We start from the raw sequence: 26,702 nt of genomic DNA on the forward strand, positions 1-26,702 counted from the left end.
GCATGAGTTGTGAGGCGTGAGTTGTGAGATGCGAGTTGTGAGGAGTGAGTTGTGAGGAGTGAGTTGTGAGGTGTGAGTTGTGAGGCGTGAGTTGTGAGGCGTGAGTTGTGAGGAGTGAGTTGTGAGGAGTGAGTTGTGAGGCGTGAGTTGAGGAGTAAGTTGTGAGGAGTAAGGCGTGAGTTGAGGAGTGAGTTGTGAGGAGTGAGTTGTGAGGCGTGAGTTGTGATGAGTTATGAGGCGTGAGTTGTGAGGAGTGAGTTGTGAGGCGTGAGTTGTGAGGAGTGAATTGTGAGGAGTGAGTTGTGAGGCGTGAGTTGTGATGAGTTATGAGGCGTGAGTTGTGAGGAGTGAGTTGTGAGGCGTGAGTTGTGAGGAGTGAGTTGTGAGGAGTGAGTTGTGAGGCGTGAGTTGTGAGGAGTGAGTTGTGAGGAGTGAGTTGTGAGACGTGAGTTGTGAGAAGTGAGTTGTGAGGAGTGAGTTGTGAGGCGTGAGTTGTGAGTTGTGTGCTGAGACCTGTTGAGCTGTTTCTGCAGCAGTTCGAGTCGGCCCTCCACGAGGCTGCGCTGCTGCCGGCTGACGCTGAGGCTGCTGGGATGCGGACGGTTACAGCGGGGCAACTCCTGATACTGCCTCCCCCGACTCTCACCCCAGAAACTGAAGATGTTAGACACACCTGAGAAAGCACCTGTGACACATGTTTATTTTAAAATTAGAATATTAAAAATAAGATTGTATATAATATTACATTATTTTATGAAATGTAATATTATTTACAATTCAATTTCATAATTTTTTTTATATTATTATTATTTCAATCTTTTGGCCTGTTTTAAATTTGAAATAAGTTGCCATTCTGTCACCTGATAGGGCGTTACATGTGTTTCCTGTTTTCGGATCGGCCTCTCCCTCAGTGACATCCATGAGTGTTGTGAGAGGGGCGGGGTTTGTGTGCACAGGCTCCTCCCCCTCGTCACCACTGGAGTGAGAGGACACAGAATCCCGAGGCTCCTCCCATCCCGGGTCCAGTTCGCTCTTGTTACTGGCTGCTTGTTTTCTGCCTCTCCGAATGGGTTTCTGATTCTTCTTGATCTCTCCAACATCTGCATCATCTGGAGAAATAAACACGGGATGAATATTCATCAACGGAATATGAGAAACAGGTCTAATGCTTTGTTTATATATATATATATATATATATACAGTCAAACCAAAACACCTTTCTATCCTCACTTACATAAATAAACTACATTGTCCTGCACCCACTAGTAAAAAATATACAAAATGATATGTGGTGTCTGAATAATTTTTGGTTTGATGTATGTCTGTTCCTATAGAGTTTGATGGTAGCATTATGTTAAGCTAACAAAACAGCACTAATTAAAAAAAAAAAGTGCATAACAAACCTACAAAGATAAATACAGAGATGCTCTAATGGGAACATGAATTATGGGAAATACCTTTTTCCGTTCGCCGTCGGAATGAAAGTTTTCGTCTCCGCAGTTTGTTGAAGCCGACGCAATCCGAATCGTCGCTGCTGGGAGAGCCGGGAATCATGTTCGTCTATAAACACACAGACACACATTGGCTACGTTTACATGCACAACTTTTGTTTCAATAGGACTGAATTCATTCCGGTTGATGAATCTGAACGCAGTGTTTACATGAACGCTGAACATGTGATCGGGTTGATGTGCAGGTTTATACGTCTAAAGCTTTAAATCGGGATAGTTTTTTTGACATGCGCACACTGCACGAATATACAGAGTTTCCCACTGTTTGCGCATAATAACTATTCTCCTACATTGGTTCTTTATTTGTTTTAAACAGCAGACTTAATATTTATCCATTTCTGGCCATAATTTGAGATGATGAGCATATGATTAGTTTATATTGATCACACTGTACAAATGCCCCAAACCGTCTGTGGATGAGAATAAGCACTGGTGGGCCGTTGTCCTGCTTCACTTCACAGACGCAGTGAAAGGAGGATTATAGGAGGACGAGACACTCGTTTATACGACACTTTATTCAACAGGAACAACAGCTCGTTCAGCGCGACACATGTCATTACGCTATTTCTACATCATTGCACATGCACAGTCCTTTCAGTTTCGGTTTTCAATCTGATCAAGTGTTTACATGTCCTCTCGATCGGATTAGAAAAGGAATAAACCGACCCTTTCAATTCGATCGAAATGTCATTGGGATCGAGCTCAGTTGGATTGATTAAAGTGTTTTACATGAAGGCTTTTCAGTTCGATTGATCCGTCAATCCGATTACTGACGGATTATTTGTCTGCATGTAAACGTAGCCACTGATGAAAAGACGCGTTGTGGTTTTGCTCGATTCCCGGGTGTGACTCACGTCTCTGAGGTCGAAGGTGATCTCCAGGTTACTCCAGAAGTGGTCGGAGAACTCCGGGTACATGTCCAGCACCTCCAGCACATCTTCCCGGTGGATCTTATGGAGGTCGCAGTACGTCAGCGCTCTCACGTCTGCGTTGGATTTCCCGGGACGCGCGTACAGGTTTATGGGCTCGCCGAATATATCATTCTTCCCTGTGATGTTCATAAGATCATCGTCAGAAACATCCATAATAACATTTACATTGAACCATTTAGCAGACGCTTTTATCCAAAGCGACTTACAAACATCAAACTATCTATCCATCCATCTGTCTATCCATCCATCCATCTATCCATCCATCCATCCATCGATCTATCTATCTATCTATCTATCTATCTATCTATCTATCTATCTATCTATCTATCTATCTATCTATCTATCTATCCATCCATCCATCCATCCATCCATCCATCCATCCATCCATCCATCCATCCATCCATCCATCTATCTATCTATCTATCCATCCATCTATCCATCCATCGATCTGTCTATCTATCTATCTATCTATCTATCTATCTATCTATCTATCTATCTATCTATCTATCTATCTATCCATCCATCGATCTGTCTATCATCTATCTATCTATCTATCTATCTATCTATCTATCTATCTATCTATCTATCTATCCATCCATCTATCCATCCGTCGATCTATCTATCTATCTATCTATCTATCTATCTATCTATCTATCTATCTATCTATCTATCTATCTATCTATCCATCCGTCAATCTATCTATCTATCTATCTATCTATCTATCTATCTATCTATCTATCTATCTATCTATCTATCTATCTATCTATCTGTCTGTCTATCTATCTATCTATCTATCCATCTATCCATCCGTTGATCTGTCTATCTATCTATCTATCTATCTATCCATACATCCTTCCATTTACGGTGTGTGTTTTAATCCTCTTTGGAGATTGACAGTCACTATTAGCTTTCAAAGAACAGCAGTGATATTCTGCTAAACACCTGCTCTTGTTTTCCACAGAAGAAAAAGTGACACAGGAAAGTCATGATGAGTAAACGACTTTCGGATGAATTATTCCTTTAACTGTGTGAATTCAGTTTTACAGCTGATGTCCTGTAGGTGGCACTAGAGGACAAACAGAATCTGTCAAACTGAACCTATAGTTGAAAAGGTGTTGCATTCAAACGGGATGCAATATTTTTTTCCCAGGATGGTAGGGGAAGACTCATGAATATTCATTAGGGAAGTCATCCCTGATTGGTCTGATGACCTACCCCCTAACCCCGCCCCTAAACCTACCCGTCACTGGGGTTAAGACCAATCAGGGATGACTTCCCTAATGAATATTCATGAGTCTTCCCCTACCATCCTGGGAAAAAAATATCGCAGACGGGATACACAGCTAGCATGGCTTAAATTGAAAACATACTCTAGTTCCTTCTTTTTTTTCTCAAAAATGTTCAATGCTTGCACCTTGAAACCTATTTCATAAGTTTGTGTTCTCGATGATCAAACACTGTTGTTGTGCGGATGAGCAGCCGGAGCGCATTGAGGGTTTTCTGTATAACGGTGTCGTGTTAGCGGCCCCTAAGTTAATGACTACTGATCTTTACAACGGAAGTGAATCAATCAAAAATAACTTTATCTGGGGCCAGTTGCATAAACATAGCCATTATGTTAAGACTGTGTCTTAAGAACTAGTATGATCAACTAGAAGTTAGTTAGGGGTAATCAGTCTTACTGTTCGGTGTCAAATTAGACCAATCTACGTTTTTATGTTACTGACTTTAAAAAGTTATTAACAGTCTTAAAGAATTAAATTGGATGACTAACTTGTAAGACTAGTCTTAACAGTTTATGCAACTGGCCACTGGACAGTAACTTTATTCTAGAGCTGCTGTAAAGCCAAAACAATCTCTGTTACTGTAATCTCCTATTATTACTGTAAAGCTGCTTTGAAACAATCTATATAGTTAAAAGCGCTTTATAAATGAAGGTGACTTGACTTAAGCATATGGTCCATCTTGAGATCATGTTGACTTCTAAACAGGCATTTGTGGGAATATGAGCTGATTGTCTGTTTAAGTCTCTTTAAATGTGCAGTATTTTTACCTAAGATGGCCACCACCACATCTCCACGTAAGATCTCGATGGACCCGCGAGAGATGAAGTACAGCGCAGTCAGGACGTCCCCGGCGTGCACCAGTGTGTCTCCTGGGGGAGCGTGTGTGGTCTTAAACTTCATGGCCAGCGCCCGCAGACACCCTTTACTGGAGCCCTTGAACGCTTTACAGTTCTGCAGGAGCGTTCGGTTCAGGTGGAGGCAGATGTCGGCCTGTAGACACTCTGGGAAACCCTTCAGCACCTGATCGGACACACCAAACAACTGTTAAAAACTGAACAACATTCTGAACAAGATATTTTGAAGAATGTCGGTCCAAATCTACAGTCAAACAACTGGTTTGTGTGAGATTATACCACAACATGAGAAATCAACAACAAATAAATGATAGATAGATAGATGATAGATCGATAGATCGATGGATGATAGATATATTTGTCTACAATTTGAAATATTTGTATAACTGCTCATCAAGGCTGTATTTATTTTATTAAAATTACAGTAAAATCAGTAATATTGTGAAATATTATTACAATTTAAAATATCTGTTGTCTATGTGAATATATAGTAAAGTGTAATTTATTCCAGTGATCAAAGCTGAATTTTCAGCATCATTACTCCAGTCTTCAGAGTCACATGATCCTTCACAAATCACTCTAATATGATGATTTGATGCTCAAGAAACATTTTTGATTATTATTATTATTATTTTTTTTTAGGATTCTTTAATAGAAAGAACAGCATTTATTGAAATAGAAATATTTTGCAACATTATAAATGTCTTTATTGTCACTTGCTGAAGTATTATTTAAAAAAAAATATATTACAAACCCCAAGCTTATGAACGGTAAGTATAATATTTATATCTACTGTTTTTATACTCATAATCAGTGACTACAGTTCAATATTTATATGTTGTACTCTCATTTTTGATTTGATTATGTCATTTTCAAAGCTTAATGAGATCTGCAGTCTCATAAAGCCGCTAAGTACACAAATTCTTACTTTTTGTTGATTTTTAAGAACTTTCTTGGCTTCATATCAATGTTTTTAATGTTGTGATTCATCTCAGAGCTGAATGGTATAGTTTTAGTAGCTTGTAAAGAAACAAAATCAATAAAAAAGGACCTATTAACCAGCAGCACAGCAATCATTACCGCTCTGACCGTCCAATCAGAACGCTCCACTGCTCCTTAATGAGAAGAGCTCATAGGCCGAGGTGGACGCTCATTTGTTTTCTTCACTTGAGTGCGTAATCTCGTTAAACTCTGCGTTTGGGGCTGGTAATAGTAGAGGATGTGCTGGTGAGGACAGCTGAACTCTGAATGAACTCATTATGCATAATGTACTATATTCATATAATACAGCTCACAACTCTCACTTTATTAATCTCAGAATTGCATGATATAAAGTCGCAATTGCGAGTTATAAAGTCAGAATTGTGTGATATAAAGTCAGAATTGCAAGATTTAAACTCGCAATTGCAAGAAAAAAAGTCAGAATTCTGACTTATATCACGCAATTCTGACTTCATAACTAAAAAATGTGAGATAAAAAGTCGCAATTATCTTTTAAAATGTTTTATTCTGTTGCGGAAACAAGCTTCCATGGGTTTTCCTGCTTGAATGTTGATTATTCTCCTCATATTCTCCATTGTTGCGGCTCCTCTCTTCCCAGTCTGTCAGTAACGCTCTGTTTACTTCCTGTCTCTATGAAGCCCCTCCTTCTGAAAAGCACACTGTGCTCTGATTGGTCGGCTGGAGCAGTGTGTTGTGATTGGTCGAGCGCTTCGAGTGTGTTTGGGAAATGCCCCGCCCCTTTCCATAACCGCCAGTTTAACACACTACTAACTAACTCAACCAGGCCCCGCCCCTTTATTCTGCGCATGAATTATTATAATGAGGAATATTGTGACGTGTTCGTTCTGGAAGAAACTCAAGACTACAATGGAGGCGTTTCAGGAGTTCAGAAACACTGACACTGATATAGAGAAGAGCTGGAGCTTCTTCATGATCACACAGCAACATCACACACTGAAGACTGAATAGGGCCTGTTTTAAATGTGGTGCATGTACGTTTGTTAGTGTAAGGAAGCAGGAGAACTCACGGCGTTCATGTCGATGCCGTTGGTGTAGGACCAGGCGTGCTGGAAATACTCCTCCAGTCTCTGTCGCAGTGGGTTGGGAATCTGATGGAAACGGATGAACTCTCGAACCCGCAGCATCTGAGTGTGATACCGAGCCGTTCCCGAGTACAGGCGCTGGATGATGGCCGACACGTTCCCGAAGATACTGGCGTACATGAGCGCTGACCGGGAACAGGAACGCATGGTTAAACAAGCGTCGTGATGAAGCACCTACACGGTTTTACACTCTTTCTTTGTGAGTAAAGTTCCTTGCACACTGAGTCCGAAATTTTCATATGCGTTTTTTCGTATTCGTGATTCGGTGTCTCTGAATTGTCAAAACACCATTCAAAACAGATGCGAAAAACGCAGAAAATCGAACCCGATCCGAATTTTTTTATGACGGACGAAAGTTTCGGAGGCAGAGTGTAAGCGTGACTGACATAACATGAGGTCGTATTTATTTTTTAACGTGCGAAAATTTCTGACTCGGTGTGCAAGGACCTTAATCGTGAAATTTAGTGAAAACACCATATATTTGTCAGTGTATACAAATCTCAAGTGCTTCAGAATGAGCCTAAAAGATTTGTGTGTGTGTTCGTCATGATCTGACCTCGGTCCGCTGTTTCACCGCGGTGAGCACTGACTGAACTGCAGGTGGGCAGCGCTGTGAATCACACTACAAAAGCAGCAAAAATAGCAACAAAGCAGCAGCGACTGAAGCTCAAACGCAGCAGAATACAGTTTATCCTCCTCTTCTCTTTGTTGAATTAACTTTCAGGAATGATCAAATGAAGATAATCTCAAAAAGCCTGTCAAAACAGCACATCCGAGTCATATTTCACCAATACAGCAAAATAAATAAGACATCATATTTAGCTCCTTCTTTGTTGCTGCTTTTGTAGTGTGAATCATAGTGCACTGGAGATTTGACCTTTACATCCACTTTATTAAGATTATGTGCATTGTGACATTATTTTCATGATAATTAATCTAATTTTTAATGTAATGCTAAACAAAATATAATTATCATTACTATAAAACGCAAAAAAACGTACTCGGTTACTAACGTAACCTCGGTTCTCTCTAGAAGAGGGAACGAGTACTGCGTTTGAAAAACGCTGCGGGAAAAGGTCTCTTTTCACGAAATACTGAAGCAAAATTATCCTTAATTTTCATAAATGTAAAACGCATTGCAGCAGTGCACAGCTATGGCGAGACGGCTCGCTCGCTCATAGGCTGTTCTGCGGCAACTGCATTAGCCTATCGAGCGAGGGCTGATGCAACATCAGGCCAATGAGAGCGCTTCGCGCGCTCCTCGCCACATCCCGCCGAAACGGGTGTGGCAGTCCCCTATAAAAGGAGCTCGAGTAGGCTGATTCAACTGGTTTTCATCGCCGAAGCGAACCAGAGCGAACCGTACGCACGGCAGGGAACGCAGTACTCGTTCCCTCTTCTAGAGAGAACCGAGGTTACGTTAGTAACCGAGTACGTTCTCTTACGAGAGTTCTCTCGTACTGCGTTTGAAAAACGCTGCGGGAACCACTTGTAAGACGCCGTGCGTGCTGGGATAAGACACCGATCACTGGAAGCCAGTCCAGATATACAGTGCATAATCACCAGGTAGACTCAGAGAGTCTGGAGATAAAAAAGGGGGGGGGGACATCCGCCCTTAAAGGTTGCGTCCTCAGACGCGATATAACGTCACATAGGCAGGGGAAGGCCTGGCTAATGTGGGAAATGTGGGTCTTACACAATTCTGCCCAGAATTTTCCGGGGCGCTGTGCGCCTGCGAAATCAGTGTCCGGGCTAGACAGCTGACTCGACTATACCGAAAGCAGCTTTGCCTGCAAGGCGGGAACCTCTAGGTTGTAAAACCTTATGAATGTAGACGGTGAGGCCCAGCCTGCCGCCATACATATTTCCTGTAAGGAAATCCCGCTAGACCAGGCCCACGATGAGGCGACGCCCCTCGTGGAGTGCGCTCTCACGCCCAAGGGGCACTGAAGGCCCTTGGTGGTGTAAGCCAGCGCTATGGCGTCAACTACCCATCTGGATAGACTCTGTTTCGAAACAGCTGCTCCCTTGGAACGACCGCTGAACGAGACAAAGAGCTGCTCAGTCTGTCTGAAGACAGCAGAGCGGGACACATAAGCTCTTAAAGCCCTAACGGGGCAAAGACAGCTCGAGTCCCCTTCCTCACTCGGTAGGGCGGACAGGGAGATAACCTGAGCCCTAAACGGTGTGTTGAGGGATTTTGGCACGTAACCGTGTCTAGGTTTGAGTATGACCTTGGAGTCATTAGGCCCAAACTCTAAGCACGCTGGGCTCACAGAGAGCGCGTGCAGATCGCCTATGCGCTTCACTGAAGCTAGGGCCAGCAAAAACACTGTTTTGAACGACAGATGTTTGAGGCTGACAGTTTGAATAGGCTCAAAAGGGGCACCTTTCATGGCCGCCAAGACCGTAGAAAGGTCCCACATCGGGACTGAAGGAGGTCTGGGGGGATTCAGCCTCCTAGCTCCTCTGAGGAAGCGGATGACTAAATCGTTCCTTCCTAGTGACTGGCTTAGCGTTGCTGTCGAGAACGCTGCGATAGCCGCCACATAGACTTTGAGCGTGGAGGGGGACCTGCCCTTATCCAACAGCTCTTGTAGGAAGGAGAGAACCTCCGTCACCTCACAATCGAGGGGTGACAGGCCCCGAGCAGCACACCAGCTGGAGAAAACCGACCACTTCGAGGCATAAAGCCGCCTGGTCGACGGTGCTCTAGCCTGAGTGATGGTATTCAGCACTCCCTCCGTGAGGTCAACGGATACCCGTTGAGCGCCCACACATGAAGGGACCACAACTCCGGATGTGGGTGCCAAATCGAGCCCTTGGCCTGCGAGAGGAGATCTCTCCTCAAAGGTATCGGCCACGGGGCGGAGTCTGCTAACTGCATCAGGGCTGGAAACCAGGCTTGGCTGGCCCAGAACGGTGCTACAAGCAGTACTGGGCATTTCACTTCCCTGACTCGCTCTAATACCTGAGGCAGGAGGGAGACTGGGGGAAACGCGTATAGCGGGCAGTGCGGCCACATGTGAGACAGCGCGCTGTCGTTCTTTGAAAAGAACACGGGGCAATGAGCGTTTTCTGGGGACGCGAATAGGTCCACCTCCGCCCTGCCGAATCTCTGCCACAGCAGCTGGACTGTTTGTGGGTGTAGAGACCATTCGCCCGTGGGAACGTTGTTCCTGGACAGTCTGTCTGGACCCAGGTTGTGGACCCCAGGCACATGCACTGCTCTCAGCGAGCGCAAGTTGCGCTGAGCCCATGTCAGGAGGCGCTTGGCCAGCCTGTACAGAATATTGGATCTGAGACCGCCCTGGCGATTTATGTAGGACACCACGGCCGTGTTGTCCGAGCGGACTACGACGTGCTGGTCCTTGATTTGGGGACAAAAGCGCGTCAGCGCGTTGTGAACTGCTAGCATTTCTAGGCAGTTGATGTGATGGAGCTTCTCTCGTTCTGACCACTGGCCAAAGAACGGTCTGCCCTCGAGCAGCGCTCCCCATCCCGAGGTGGATGCGTCCGTAGACACCACCTTCACCCTCGAGGGAGTCCCCAGGCTTACACCCGAACGGTACCAATCGCTCGCCGCCCAAGGTCTCAGGGCTGCCACGCAGTCCTGATCGACTCTGAGGCGTAATCGGCCAAGTGCCCACGCTCTGAGAGGCACTCGCGCTTTTAGCCAGAACTGCAGAGGGCGCATGCGAAGCAAGCCCAACTGGAGAACCGATGCTGCTGAGGCCATAAGACCCAGCAGCCTCTGAAACTTTTTGAGCGTGGTAGTCGCACCGCAGCGAAAGGCTCTCGCTGTGTGCTGAATGTGCAGCGCGCGCTGTGTTGACAGCCGCGCCGTCATGGACTGCGAGTCCAGAACGACACCCAGAAACGAGATAGTTTGACTGGGGTTCAGGGAGCTCTTTGTCCAATTGATCATAATACCAAGATTCTCGAGGTGATCGAGTAACATGGTTCTGTGCTCCACGAGCTGTGATCGCGATTGAGCTATGATCAGCCAGTCGTCCAAATAGTTCAGCACTCGCATGCCTCTGAGTCTGAGGGGGGCGAGCGCTGCGTCCATGCATTTCGTAAACGTACGAGGTGCCAGGGACAAGCCGAAAGGCAGGACTGTGTACTGGTATGCCCGACCTTCGAAGGCGAATCTCAAGAATCGCCTGTGACGTGACGCTATCTGTATCTGGAAATACGCGTCCTTCAGATCTATCGACATAAACCAGTCTTCTCGGCGAATATGCGCGAGGATTTTTCTGGTCGTGAGCATTTTGAAACTGCGTTTCACTAAAGCTCTGTTTAGTCGTCTTAGATCCAGAATGGGTCTGATACCTCCGTCCTTTTTCGGGACTAGAAAGTATCTGCTGTATAGCCCCCTTTCGCTTTGAGCTGGGGGTACATGCTGTATCGCCCCTTTGCTCAACAGTTTTGATATTTCGGCACGAAGCAGGTGTGCTGCTTCTGAATTCACCGTGGTTTCGACGCGCGCTGTGAAGCGGGGGGGGCGTCGGCAAAACTGTAGCGAGAAGCCTCTCTTTATAATGTCTAGCACCCAGTCTGAAACCCCTGGAAGCGCGGCCCACGCATCTGCATGGCCGGCTAGGGGCTGAATGCGAAGCTCGCTCTGTCCGCAGTGCGGCAGTGGTGCTTCGGGGTGCGATAACATAGGCGTTACGCCTGTGACATATGAGGCGGGGAGCGCGCTTAACACAGCGGGCATAGCGCTCATCCTCGACCGCGTTACAGTGCTTAACTGAGCGAGGGAGGTCTGAGAAGGTCGCATGGGACTCATGTAGCCTGCAGGTGGACGTGGGCGGGGACCGGGCACGTTCACTGCTTTGGTCGCGCTGTCTGTGTGAGCAGCGCGGGCGCGCACAGATCCCGCTTTTACGGGGAGACTGTGATCTGCCAGACATAGTGTTTGTGGGCACTGGGAAGTGGGCACTTTGACTATGTTTAGAGCGCGATCGACCTGAGTCGATCTTATGAGCGCGGGCCCCGTGTGCGGGGCTGTGCTTTTGTGTAGGGATGGGCACAAAGGAGTGGGCATCAGCACTACGTTTATAGCACCATCGGCCGTGGCCGGGACACCAGAAAATACACTCTTTTCGGGATTTATCTGGGTAGCCGTAAAAACGGCTTTTGTGTGCAGGCAAGCGGGCAGCTGTGCGGGCTTGTGTACTGCAGAAAACACTGAAGCAGTCGCAAATCTTGGGACTAAGACAGCGGTGCGCTTTGGTGAGGGCCCGGCCGCAACGGGGCTTACACACCTGCGCTTTCCTAGGCGTGCTAGGACTTCTTTGGGGCTTCCGGCTTCAACGTGATCCTCGGCCGCGGCCCGCGGTGTGTGGGGCGGCGGCTGGTAGAGCGAGAGCGGGGCTGAGAGCTGCGCTGCTGTCGCTGTGAAGAGGATGCAGAAGGCGGGGGCTGAGGCTGAGAGCTCCGTGAGGCCGGTTTTTCACGGGCCGCTGTAGAGCTGGAGCGCTTCGGCAGGAAGTGCTTAAAAGCCTGAGACGCTTTCTGGGCTTCGGAAAATCTCTCCACGAACTCGGAGAGAGAAGATCCGAAGAGGCCAGCGGGGGAAAGCGGGGCGTCGAGGAACGCGTTGCGCTCTGAGTCACCCATTTCCGTGAGCGTCAGCCAGAGATGCCTTTCTGCTACGGTAGCGGAAGCCATACACCGTCCCACGGCCTGTGCTGCAGCCTTTGTAGCGCGGAGGGAGAGATCCGACGCGCTTCTCAGGTCCGCGATGCAGACATCCTCAGGTCCTATCTCGTCCAGTCGACGGAGGAGATCGCCCTGAAAGATCTGTAGCGTGGCCATGGTGTGTAGAGCCGATGCAGCCTGCCCAGCGGCGGAGAAGATCCGCGTGAGCAGCGTCGACGTTGTTCGACAGGCTTTGGATGGCAACACCGGTTTAGTCCGCCGTCCAGCAGAGGGCGGACAAAGGTGGGTCGCTATCGCCTGTTCCACCGGCGGAAGGGAGAGGTAGCCTCGGTCCTGAGCACCATCCACGGAAGCGAAAGCTGGTGAAACCGAGGATCGTGTCCGTGTGGAAAACGGAGCGTTCCATGCCTTAGCCACTTCTTCGTGAAGCTCAGGAAGAAAGGGTGCGGGCTTAGACTCCGGAGAAGTACGCTCGCCAGGGAGGAAGCTACCATCCAGCCGGGTGCGAGAGGGGAGCTTCGGTGCAGACCACTCGAGGCCGAGGCTCGCCGCGGCCAGCGCGAGTACCCGCATGAGCTCCCTCTCGATGCTAGCTCTAGCCGAGGGCTTACAAGCAGGAGGCGTGAGATCCGCAGAGCTCGCCCAATCCTCACTGCCCGATGCTAGCAGAGAGCAGGAATCTTTATCCACCGACTCAGCTTCAGAAGCGGCTCCCTCGGATGAAGCGGCGGCAGACTGCGGTCGCTGTGTACTGGGAAGTGCTTCGGGGGAAGCTGGCGAAGCAGGCGGGCGAACCGGCGAGCTTTGTCGGGACGGAACTGGTTCCAGGGCCCGTTGCGAGCGGCGCTTTTTACGGCGCGGCATCGCGGCAGGGCGTGCAGGCTCGGAGAAGTGCGCGAGGCGAGTCCTCAGAGTCACCATCGGCAGAAGCTCGCAGTGAGGGCAGCCGCCGTCAGCGAGCGCGAGCGCTGCGTGATCCTCACCCAGACAGGAGACGCAGATGACATGGCGGTCTCCCTCGGTGAGTGGGGCTCGGCACGAACCACAGGATGGCATCTTAAAAAAGACGCGGCTCTTTTAGAGGGTGAGTGTTCGGAGAACACAACACACACACACACAAACAGAGCAGAAAAGGATATGTAGCGCCGGAAAGCGCAGCAGGTACGGCTTGTAGAAGGCGGCGAAGGCCAGCAGCTTCAAGGGCTCGTCCCGCTGAGATGCTTGTTCTCGACGGCGTTAGCTTCTTCGTGATCCAGCGATGCGTGCGCTTCGCTGAAGAGATGAAAATCAGTTGAATCAGCCTACTCGAGCTCCTTTTATAGGGGACTGCCACACCCGTTTCGGCGGGATGTGGCGAGGAGCGCGCGAAGCGCTCTCATTGGCCTGATGTTGCATCAGCCCTCGCTCGATAGGCTAATGCAGTTGCCGCAGAACAGCCTATGAGCGAGCGAGCCGTCTCGCCATAGCTGTGCACTGCTGCAATGCGTTTTACATTTATGAAAATTAAGGATAATTTTGCTTCAGTATTTCGTGAAAAGAGACCTTTTCCCGCAGCGTTTTTCAAACGCAGTACGAGAGAACTCTCGTAAGAGAACCCGTTTTATTATTTATTCTGTGGAGTATTTGTACATCTCAGTGGTATTGGTTGAACTGTATTTACTTTGTGCTGATTTTAACAGGTAAAAACATTGTATTACAGAATTTGTAATTAGGGATGCACTGATATGAAAATTTTGGCCGATACGATAACCGACAATTCTTTATATTTGAAAGCCGAAAACCGATATATTGGCCGATAACTCTGAATCTAAATTTTGATATAATATTTGAGAGCCTGAATACAAAAACAAAAGTCGCACCATTAAAAGCCATTATTCTCATTATCACTTTATGTAGCCTATATGAAGAACATTTTGCAATTAACTGTATTTTCCTTTTTTGAAGTGATTTCAATCATATTTCAAGGAATTTAAAACCATCATGTTGAACAGTGCGCATCTGAAGTGTCTCAGCTGAAGGAAATAATGCATTATTTAAATACATTGGCCAAATTGCTATATATATATATATATATATATATATATATATATATATTAAATGTATAAGAAACTATTTATATATGTAAATAAATATATTGGCCAAATTTTCTCATCAGGCCGATAACGATAACATTTATGTTGGCCGATATATATCTTGCATCCCTAGTTGTAATAAAACAGTATAAAATTGCTGTATTACAGTAATGAGAACCACCATTAAAAATAGGAGAAATTACAAAAAACGTAAAAAAACAAGATTTAAAAATACACAAAATACGGAAATTAAAATTTGTCATGAATATGATGGGGTTAAATATCACCTGGACCCGATTCCTTGAGATTTATTCTAACACACTAAAGAAAGAAACAAACCCAATAGAAGCAGTAAGAACAATTGAGCGAATGAGTCTGTCTGTAGTGGTTCAGTGAATATTGAGCCGGATCACTACAGTCTGGTGACTTCAGCTTTGAACGAGCTAATTAATTAAATTAAAAATCTTGTATCGGATTGAAGAAATCATGTTGATTTTGCCCTTTTGAACTTTTGCCATTTAACAAAAATGTAATTCTGCAGCTCCGATGATAAATGCTTGTACCGGCCATAAAAACGGAAATTACTGCACGGCCACTGAGGTCTGATATATGTGCGGCAGGGATATTAAATTGGCAATTTATCATTAATTGCTGCGATCAAGACCTTCAAAAATGAGCTATCAAGTTGATTTGTTAATGGAAAATTAAAAAGGGAGGATGTTTCATCAGCATGATGAGGTTTGATCATATAGTGCACACTAAAAAGAGCTCTATTAAAAATACAGCCTACAGAACAAACAAGCACATCTGTAATGAGGTTTAATCAGAGCTGCAAGAATATTTAGGATGAAGGTCAAAACTTAATTTTTGTTATGCTTAATCAGATTAAGTTCATCAAAACATTTAAAATGGCAATTTATACACACAAAGACTTGAATACACCTCTGTTATGATGAACATGTACTCAATATCTAAGTTTATTGTCACGGATCATAACAGAGATCTGGAGATAATAAAACTATGGATGCAGCGATATGAAAATTTTGGTCGATACCGATAACCGATATATTGGCCGATAAATCAAAATCCAAATTTTTTATATCATTTTTGAGAGCCTGATTACAAAAAAAAAAGTCTCACAATTAAAAGCCATTATTCTCATTATAATTTTATGTAGTTTTATGACCGAACATTTTGCACTGAACTGTATTTTTATTTTGATGTGATTTCAATCATATTTCAAGCAATTCAAAACCATCATGTTGAACAGAGCGCATCTGAAGCGTCTCAGCTGAAGGAAATAATCAATTATTTATCGGCTTTAATATATCAGCCAAATGTTCTTATCGGCCCGATAACGAGAACATTAAAAATGAACATATATCAGCCGATACTGACATGGTGGCCGATATATTGTGAATCCCTATATGTAATGTAAAACAGTATAAAACCACCATTAAAGATGATGGAAATTACTAAAAACTTAAAAATACCCAAAAACAAAAAAACAAAAAAAACAAAAAAAACCCATAAAATATGGAATTTAGAATTTGCCATGAAAATAATGTCACAATTTAAAATACATTTTCTTACCAGGCTGATAACGATAACATTAAAAATGAACATATCTCGGCCGATACATCGTGCATCACTAACTGAAACACACTCACATCCGATGAGCATGACGCAGATGGAGAAGATCTTCTCTGAGTTGGTGTTGGGCGACACGTTCCCGAAGCCCACGCTGGTCAGGCTGCTGAAGGTGAAGTATAGCGCCGTCACGTATTTATCCTTGATGCTGGGTCCAGATCTCGGGATGCTGATGTTGTGCTGTTTGCCCAGATGAACGCCGAGCGCGTGAAGCCAGCCGATGGAGCGGTTCTGCTCCACGTTCCCGATGGCGTACCAGATGCAGGCCAGCCAATGAGCGATGAGAGCGAAGGTGCACATGAGCAGGAACAGGACGGCCGCCCCGTACTCAGAGTAACGGTCCAGTTTACGAGCCACTCGCACCAGCCGAAGGAGTCGCGCCGTCTTGAGGAGGCCGATGAGGGTGGTCGTCTGGAGCGAGAGGATATACAGAAAAACACTCTTTCATTTCTACAATTTTAACTTTAATAAATGAAGCATCATAACAAAGATGTAGAGTTTTAAAGGAACACTAGAAACATGTTTTTAATGTTTTTGAAAAAAGTCTCTTCTGCTCAGTGATCAAAAATACTGTAAAAAATGTGAAATATTATTGCATTATGGCCGATGAGGGTGGTCGTCTGTACAGAAAAATTCTTTTTCATTTCTACAATTTTAGCTTTAAAAATCTACATCTACAGCGTTGTAATACTTCATATTCACACGTATCTTCACCTGACTTCTTGTAATCCTTTCCTTTCATTATTTTTATATGCAATGCATCAGATTCATATATATATATATGTGACCCTGGATCACGTCACCAGTCTCGAGTCGCACGGGTTTATCTGTGGCAATAGCCAACAATACATTGAATGGGTCAAAATTATTGATTTTCCTTTTATGCCAAAAATCATTAGGATATTAAGTGAAGATCATGTTCCATGGAGATATTTTGTAAATTTCCTACTGTAAATATATAAAACATTTATTTTTGTGAGTGAATGCAGCACAATCGCCAACATAAATGATTGATCGACAACATACTTGATCGATTTTTTTGCACCCTCAGATTCCAGATGTTCAATAGTTCTATCTTGGCCAAATATTGTCCTATCCTAAAGTGTAACTGAGATTTGTTTGTGATTTGGCCGATATTTTCTGGCCACAGAATGGCACCAACAATCAATTAGCAGACACTTTAATTCAAAGCATCAAATGAAAACACAAAAGAGCAACATCTCAAGCAAGCTTTCATTAGAGCCCACAACATTTGCATTGGAAAGATGAAGTGAGTTCTGCATGGTTCCCCTCACCTCAGCACTCACCTCCTCCCCGGTCCGGTATATGAGCAGGTCGAAGGGGATCGCGGCCACCATGTCGATGAGGAACCAGCCTTTAAAGTAATGCACAGCGATTCGCAGCGGGTGACTGACCACCTCGTCGTTGGCGTTGACGTACGTGGTGCGGAAGTTGATGATGATGTCGATGATGAACATGATGTCCACGATGAGGTCCACCACGTTGAGAGGACTGCAGGAGTATCCGCAGTTCTGCATGGAGACCTCCTCCTCCTCGTCCAGAAGGAAAGCTGCGGAGTACGGCGTGAGGATCGCGGTGTAGATCACCAACAGCAGGATCAGCCAATCCCACACCGCTTTAAACGGGCTGTAGTGCAGGACCGTCCACTTGTGGATCCGAGGAGCCTGGAGCTTGTACTCCGGAAGAACATCGGCGCCCAGAGACAGAACCTGGATCGGAAGAGAGAAGAGATCGGATGATTTAACGGGACGTTTCGAAGACGCTTGTGTTTGGAAACGTTGCATTCGAGTGGCATTAAAGGGATAGTTCACCCAAAAATGAAAATTAGCCCATGATTTACCCACCCTCAAGTCATCCTTGGTGTAAAAAAATAAAAATAGAAAAAAATGTAATTAGCTATGGAATAATAATGCGGATTAAAGACCTAAGTTGTTCATCTTACATTTCATATAGTTGCTTGACTCAATTCAATGCGTTATGGAGCCAATATAAAACAGTTAGAATGACCCTAAAGTTGAAGATCGAAGAGAACGGATGATTTACCGGGAAGATTTAAAGGGGTGGTTGATTATGATTTGACTTTTCTAACTTTAGTTAGTGACTGATTTAAATGAACAATAGGAAATCAACACAAAATAATCACAAAAAAATCTACTTTTGTTTTTACAATAATTAAAATGATTATAATTTAAAGTCCCCCTGTGGTGAAAATCCAGATTTTAATGTTGTTTATGTTTCTATGTGGTGTTTTTAATATGCTTTAAGACAAAGCATGTGTAAATTCATAAGTCGACTCCATTGCTGAGTATTTCCTCCTTAAAACTGCAGTGAACCAAAGACAGTCTCACAATTTCAAAGATGCTTGTGTTTGGAAACGTTTCATTAGAGTGATGTTTCATTAATACACCAAAGAACGTCTGCAAAAATATGCAGTAAATGTTCTTTTGCACAAGCCACTGGCACACTGAATTATCTTCCCAAATGCTTTTTCTCAAATGCTAAAACTTGCAATAGCATCTCAATGATATTAATATTGTGTTGCATTTTAGACACAATATTGTCTGTTTTTGCTCAATTTTGCCAATGAAAATATTACCTATAAAGCCAGAGCAGAACTGTTGTGCGTCTGAGCAACACACAGCTGTGTTTCGTTTCTGAATGAATCCGTGATTTGAACGAATCAATCGGGTGAACCAATGATTCAATGACTCGTTCACTAAGAGAGTCATTTACTTTGTTCCTGAATGAATCAGCCATTTGAACGAATCGAATGAATCAATGACTCACTCATTTAGACATTTACCGCCACAAGTTTCACTTCATTTAAAAAAATATCCTATTTTGAGGATAGTCCGTCATTATTTATTCACCCTCATGTCTGTTTAAACCTGTATGAATTTCTTTCTTTTGCGAAACATAAAAGAAGATATTTCAAAGAATGTTGTAAACAAAACAGTTGTTGGTCTGTAAATACAGATTAAGATGCAGCTTCTAAAAAAAAGAAAACATCATGTCCCTTTTAGCCTAAAAGTTTATGTGTAATAAATTCTATGTTGAATCAAACCGCCATAAGTTTCACTTCATAAAAAAAGAATTAAAAAATCATATTTTGGGGAAATCATATAAATTGTGTCATCATTTACTCACCCTCATATCTTTTTAAACCTGTATGATTTACTTTCTTTCGAGTAAAAAAAAGATATTTCAAAGAATTTTGTTAACAAAACTGTTTTGGTCTGTAAATATATCTAAATACAAATCCCGATGCAGCTTCTAAAAAAATGTAAAAAAAATCATGTCCCTTTTAGCCTAAAACTTTATGTGTAATAAATTCTATGTTGAATCAAATAAAATATTTCTTTCTACAGCTACTTTTTGTAACGTCAATTTGATGCTTTTCTCATTTAACACAATAAAGACTTTAATTCATCTTTTGGGGGTAATTTATCAGCCAAATCTGATGTGCGATTAATCAGATTAATCATAGCATGTAATTAATTAGATCACAGCCCTAAACACATTCATTTTCATGTGAAGTTTTGAAAAACAGTAATATAGTGAAATATTGTACGAGCACGAGCGCACTAGCGAGGGAGGGTGGTTTGACACAGGTGTGTGTGTTGGTGTGCGAGAGGAGTTGACCTCTCATGACCTCTGATGATGGTCTTATGTAAAGCTGCTTTAGGAGAAACTCACGACTGTTTCTCACCCATCCGCATGATGAAGTGTTTTGACGCACAAATGCACATTTTAGTGCGTTTAAGTTTAAGAACAGCTGTTTGGAAACACAATTTGACACATTATAATTATAGCACAACAAACAAGCCCCACACACAGCGCTGTCACGCAACTACTGTTATGATGTATTCTCGCTGTCAGGACGTCTTTGAGACGCTCGGCGCGCTGACAGACGTGTCCTGACTTGTGTTTTCAGTGCTACACAAAAATCAGCTGTTTTACTGCGATATGATTAAATGCACACAGACAACCAGGCCGTTTATGTGCGCGTTGCACAAAACGGCAGTCTGAGAGATGCATGTACAAGAAGGGTCCTAATTCATTTATGCTGACAGGAAAAAAAGACAAATGAACAATAGCAAAGTAACACAAAAAAAAAAGTTTTTTTTTTACAATAATTAAAATTATTATGATTTAAAGTCCCCCTGTGGTGAGAATCCAGCTTTTAATGTTGTTTATGTGTCTATGTGGTGTTTTTAATATGCTTTAAGACAAACCATGTGTAAATTCATAAGTCGACTCCATTGCTGAGTATTTCCTCCTTAAAACTGCAGTGAACCAAAGACAGTCTCAAAAACACGCTTTGAAATCGCTGGTGTTTCTGACGTCACAAACTACCTTGTAACCAATCAGATCAACGTGTGATCGTCAACCAGTGGATCTCTGAGCTGAGTGAGTGTAGGCGGGGCTCATTTGCATATTCATAGAACCGCGCATACTAAATGGAGCGAGGGTGTCGAGTTACATTCAAGATATTTTAAGGCATGAAGATTTTTACAAGGAAAAAAAACTTTGAAATATGTCTTTTTTGGTGATCAAAGATGAGTTTTAAGGGATAAAATGACAGACTACAGGAGGATTTTAAAACAAAAACTTGCATTCAAAGATAAATCCAGAAAGAAAACATAAATCACAGCCTCCCTCATCAGCCAGTGTCAGATTTCTAAGAGCGTACAGTAATTTCTGTCATGTTCATGTCACATTTCATCTCGTCTGCTGAGATTGAGACAAACCCACATGAACGGAGCGAGTGGTTTGTTTGTGCGCTGAGAGATCGGAGATGGGAAAAGCCCAGCTGAACCTTTAGATACAGACTCACAAAAGCTAGAGCTCCAGCTTTACACCGCTCATTAATCTTCAGCTTCACTGTCTCAGTGTTAGACATCTTTAGGGTTAGGATCATGTCTGTCAAAGGCCTGAGCATCAGAGCCTCATGTCAGTCGGTGTCAAACGCAGGGCATTCTGGGGGTCAGCAGGTGTTGCACACACACACACACACACACACACACACACACACACACACACACACACACACACACACACACAGGCCGCGGGCGAGAGCAGGTGCCGCTCTCACACACAGTCGTTTACAGCACGACACACACTCCTGCGTGAGTCATCATGGGAAATGTCCTGCAGTCTCACACACGTCAGATGCGGTGGCGGAGACGCGACTCTGAAAAGAGCAGAAACGCTGTTCGCTGAAGACATGACGAACACTAGTGTTTCCACAAGCACAAACAGAACATCTGTGCTGGAATTCATGTGTTTTCTGGAGAAAATATGAGTTGTGTTTACTGGTGCTTTTAAAAATAATAATTATTAGGTTTGCGATAACAAAAACATCAACAAAACATACTCTAAAATATACATATTATTACACAGATGCATTCATACAATTTACAAATTTACATAAAGTTATTTTAAATGTATGTATATCTATCAATCAATCTATCGATCGATCGATCTATCTATCTATCTATCTATCTATCTATCTATCTATCTATCTATCTATCTATCTATCTATCTATCTATCTATATTCACTAGGAGTGCGACGAGACATTTATCTCACGAGAACGAGACTTTTGCACAGTATTTTTTAGAAATCCTCTAAAAATAGAAAAAATGGTCTGCAGGTGCATTTTGAAATGTTTTAACTAATAATCTTAATAACTAGTAATGAATGTAATTTCAGTTATTTCCGAGTATGAATCATCATATGCATTGAAAGACAACAATATACAAGCACTGTAAAGGTTTTGCCACAAACTCAACTGACTGTTTTTTCTCCTGCATGATTTCACACAGAGAGTGTGATTTCTGTATAATATCTTTATAATGTCTTTAAATGCAAGAAATTTAAAGTGTACCTAAAGTATACTTGCAATAGTTCAATAGATTTAGTAAATGCATCTTGATTTAAGAATTTTTAGATATTTGGACTGGAAACAAGACAAAAAATACTAAGTAAGAAAAGCATTTCTTGCAGTGAAGGCATTGGTCCTGGCTTTTGTTCACACAGTGCGCGTTCCGGCACTGATCCCGGCAATGTTAGGTCCCCATCCCAGCATCGATCCCGGTACGTGTTTGCGTTCACACAGAAGCCACTCTAGCAATTTTACGGCAATTTGCCGGGATCAACGCGCTGTGTGAAAGGGGCTCTGGAGTCTGAGGACATCAGCTGGCATCACGCCTGAGCTCTTCTGCAGAAATCATCTGGTCTCTTGACCTCGAAAGGCCTGATCTCATCACTCAGCACCTATTAGAGCTCATGGCCGGACACGTCCCGCGTCAAGACCCTCCTCGGGGACTTCAGGCCTTATTTTTAGAAACCCCTGCAACTAAAATAAGCTTTTCAAATCTCCCCAGTGAAGCATGAAGCAAAACAATGTCAAAACACATTACAAGAACCCCAAACACGACCTGTTTATTCCCACATTCACTGGAGATGAAGAGCTGCACTTCAAAAAAAGAGGTTTATGATTATAAAATTATAAAAAGAGGGGTTCAATTTAACATAAATGTTGTTGAGGGACAGAATCATGATGGATGCGATGGATTCTTGAAGAGAAATGTCGGGCGATCGATCGTACATTAACCCAGATCACAAATTAAGAGTCATCTGTGACGTCTAATAGAGAGGTATTCAGTCAAATTAGGACTAGAAATGTCCATTTCTTTTCATCTACACTCTAAAAAACGCTGGTTTATTTATTTTTTAACAGACTTTTAAATGGAAAATGTGGGTTTGGCGAGTAAATATTGATATTAATTCTCATCTTAGACTGAACTGCTCCTTTAAATGTCCCTTTATTCTATTAAAAAGACACTAAAACTTTCAATGCTGACACCTAGACACGTCCGTAAAACTGTCCGTAATTGTTACTTGCAATTTTTGATGGGATGGGAGAGTTGATTGCATTTAACAAAGGTTTAGGAGGATGAGATTTCCCTCTGGATGTGTGTCGTGTGTTAATTATATCTTCTAAAGGTCTGTTCTGTCCATTTGCTAGTTAGTTTTGATCTTTTTGAGCCATTTTTATTTCACGTGTGCTGAATGATTTGGCAGAAAACAATGAAGATCATAGGATGTTGAAAAATGGACAATTGAATTTAACGAAAACATTTTTTTTCACTACAAAAAAAAAAGAATTGAACCAGCATATTTTTTTAGCGGAGAAATACATATTTTTTGTTAAATACTACTATTAATGGATGGATTGATGGATAGATAGATGTGTGTGGATGTATTGTAGTATAATATTATTCTTACCTGCAGCTTTCATGAATTTAATTTGAGAGTTCAAACCTGTATGAAACCCCTCAGAAACCTCGAGTCAACAGATGTTTGATGGGCTGGAAGTGAAAAGATTGAGGAGACAGAGCCGGCCTGAGAAAGTCCTCTGGTAAAACACTAAATTAAATATTGAAGAGCCCCAATTTCTATTATAAACAATGACAGAAGCTTTGGATCTGTCACCTTAACAAGCTCTCGGTTTCTCGCCACCTCTGGGTTTGATCGCAAATAATTCAATCCTACAAGATTCGAGCCAAGAGACTCAAATCTCAAAGAAATGTCTGAGAAAAGTCATATTGTCATAATATAGAGTAAATACAACGGGGAAAGGATCAAACAGAGAAGACTGAAGTCTTCAGAAACTCTTCACCATTAGTCCTTTACTTTTATATCACAGATGACGTTCATGTAAAAATAATAAAAGAGCATCTGAATCAGTCAGTCATTAATCTTCTCTAATTCTCTCTTGATTTGCCCGACTGCAGCTTTCTTCTCAAATCTTCATCATTACTGCGGCTTCAGGACTCTCGTTGAGATACTATAATAGTTTATATCAATAGTTTGAATTCGTTTTTATTTGTATTAAATATACTGGCTCTCCAGATGTTATTGATTCTCTGTTGATTTCACAGCTCATGTGAATGAAGTTCCTCGCTCAGGTCTGTTGAGGATTTGAAAGCTTAAGTTTAGGACAGCGAGAGTTCAGCGCTTTCGGGGCTTCGGGCTTCTTTAATCTGCTTTAGGAGCCGCTTTTCCATCTGCTGATGAGAAACTTTAATGAGTTGCAAAGAATCTCTTAAAGACATCTTTAAAAAATACAAACGCAAAAGCTTCATTTCACAGCTCTCTAAAATACTCTGTACTGGACTCTATTTCATGACATAAATACAGTATTGGTTTAAAACTTTGCCACATGAGCGGGACTTTAATGTGAAAGGGAAAAATGCATGCACAAAACTGTCCGTACGTCATAAACTGAAATGGAAATCCATGTGTCTGTTTAGAGGTCACATGATCGTCACATGATCAAGAAGATGTACATCATTAATGCAAAAAATTACATAAAACGATCAAATTACCTCATCTTTTCAGTCAAAACTGTGCAGATATCGTGTTATATTACTGCTGTTCTCGACACTGTACCTTTGTAAAAGTAGGGATTCATGCACTTACTAGCATGAAGAACAAATATAGACACAGACTGTGCATAGAGATCGATTTAAGACTCAAACTCTCTCAGAACAAAAACGCCCCGTGTGAGCTCTAGTTTTTGATGTTGAGCATATATTATACGAGCAAGAATGCAATGTTTCCTAAATATCAACAAGATTGCAAATGTGATTTTTATACAACAGTTCAACAAAAAGGGTCCTATTAAGTGATGTGCATTTTAAACAGTTTTGTCAGAATTGTTTGCTCTATTTTGCAGTGAAATAATAGTTCCAAAGAAAGCAACAGCAGTTTTCAACACAGCGGTGATTCGTGAACGAGTCGTGCGAGTCAATGATTCAATGACTCGTTCATAAATACAGCCACTCTTTTCAGTACTGAATGAATGAACGAACGAACGAATGATTCAATGACTCACTCATTAAGACAGTGACTTGCCGCCACCTACTGGCGGTTTTAGTTTAATATTTAAAAGTATAACTTCATTTTTACCACCATTGCCTATTTATCTATTGATTTTTTATTGATTTAAAACATTATTTATTTTATAAAGGCATTTATAAAGGTAAAAAGTGCAGTGGAAAATCAGTTTAAGTGGGCAAATACGGGATACGCATCAACCAGCTCGACTCGAACCTGTGGTGAATCTGAACTGACCCTCATCAGTGTTAATTATCGAGCCCTGATATGTGATTCTCTACATCTGATATCAAAGACATTTCAGGAGGATTCTGGCCATCAACAACATCAAGACATGAAAGCGCATGGGGAAAAATTGGCTACCTGTGACATAAAAACAGTAATTTTACAGGTGATGGATACACAAGAAAGGCCTATTATATTATATATAATTCTAAAAATGGAACTATATCACAGCAGAAATAAGAAAATTACTAATAGTTCCTCATCAAAATGACTCTATACATGTCAGAGCATTTTCTTGCATTAAAAACCCAGCTACAGACGTGATGTCATCTCTTTTTTCTATTAGCTATAAATAGATCTGACTAGAGTATCTGACATGGACTTCTGTATTCATTCCTCTTGCACAATCTCAAGCAGAGCATGAGTTAAAGATGAAGATCAAAGTCATATTCATCTGAATGCATCAGTGCACCAAGAGCATCTCTGATCACAAGTCCATCTGGTTTTATAGAAACAGCAATATATTAAACCAGAATAAAGACAATCTCAGCCTTCAAAGCTTTAGCTTGGAGGATTAGCATGAATAATGACTTAAATATGGGTCTGTTTCTCACATTAAGACTTCAGAAGACCTAGAATAGAGTGTGAGTCAGATGAACTGCTGTTATAGTGCTTTGTTTTCTTTTCTAAATGTCTTTTTTCCTCATTTTGCATTCTACGGAAGAAAGAAAGCCATTTGAGAAAAAACTACAGCCATTTGTTTTGTTCTGAAATAAATAAGGGTTTTGAAACAAAACGGTTGAGTGAATGATTCAATGACTCACTCATTAAAACAGTCAGTTGTTTCATTGGTGAATGAATTGGTTCAACGAATGATTCAAACGACTCACTCATGAAGACAGTCATCAGACGCCACCGACTGGTGAAACTATGCAACTGCAGAAGTGGCCAATGAATAATCCTGCTGAGTGACATAAACAGTGACGTTTCTGTGGTGTAAACTGATCTAAGAGGACAAATGCACCCTCTCCTATTCAATCCCACAATCCTCTTCCTCAGCTCATCTCATTCAGGGCTTTTCCCTGCGTTCAGTCGAAGTGATATTCAGGAATTAAGTCACTTCTCCAGAGCTCCTCTCAGCTCCTACAATCTCCATATTTCACTTAGAGGATTCAAACAGAGGTATTTAAAGTTTTAGCAGCTGTCCTGAGATCAGTGGGTTTTCATTAACCCTCCATCTACACTGTAACACTCATATCAACCAAACTGGACCCAGATCAGATGGTAAAGGTGAACACAATCAAGACAAAGGCCTAAACACAGTGTCCACGACAGCCATGGTCTCTTATCCTGAAAATAATAAAGCAATGCCAAATTACTGTACGAGCTCCAGTTTGTTTGTGTCGTCTTGCTCTGGTTTGTTCTGCCAAAGGCGTCATGTGCTTGTGTTGGTTTTCATTTGCATTTCTA

The 26,702-nt window shown here is 42.6% G+C and overlaps 1 protein-coding gene across 2 annotated transcripts in view; it reads right to left on the reverse strand.

The window, feature by feature from the left end:
* kcnh2b (potassium voltage-gated channel, subfamily H (eag-related), member 2b) overlaps positions 1 to 26,702 on the reverse strand; it is a 194,459-nt gene that overhangs the window by 7,329 nt on the left and 160,428 nt on the right. Inside the window, exons 6-13 of one of the 2 annotated variants that reach the window (XM_084103525.1) lie at positions 17,388 to 17,810; positions 16,101 to 16,491; positions 6,614 to 6,813; positions 4,497 to 4,749; positions 2,366 to 2,559; positions 1,458 to 1,560; positions 861 to 1,109; positions 514 to 685 (exon numbers count right to left, since the gene is read on the reverse strand). In XM_084103525.1, coding sequence (XP_083959651.1) covers positions 514 to 685; positions 861 to 1,109; positions 1,458 to 1,560; positions 2,366 to 2,559; positions 4,497 to 4,749; positions 6,614 to 6,813; positions 16,101 to 16,491; positions 17,388 to 17,810 — 1,985 coding nt within the window. Of the gene's footprint in view, positions 1 to 513; positions 686 to 860; positions 1,110 to 1,457; positions 1,561 to 2,365; positions 2,560 to 4,496; positions 4,750 to 6,613; positions 6,814 to 16,100; positions 16,492 to 17,375; positions 17,811 to 26,702 lie in introns of both variants that reach the window. The other variant, XM_084103524.1, reaches the window with a different exon arrangement.

The sequence above is a fragment of the Abramis brama genome (assembly GCF_963993115.1).
Source record: "Abramis brama genome assembly, chromosome: 24".
NCBI lineage: Eukaryota > Metazoa > Chordata > Actinopteri > Cypriniformes > Leuciscidae > Abramis > Abramis brama.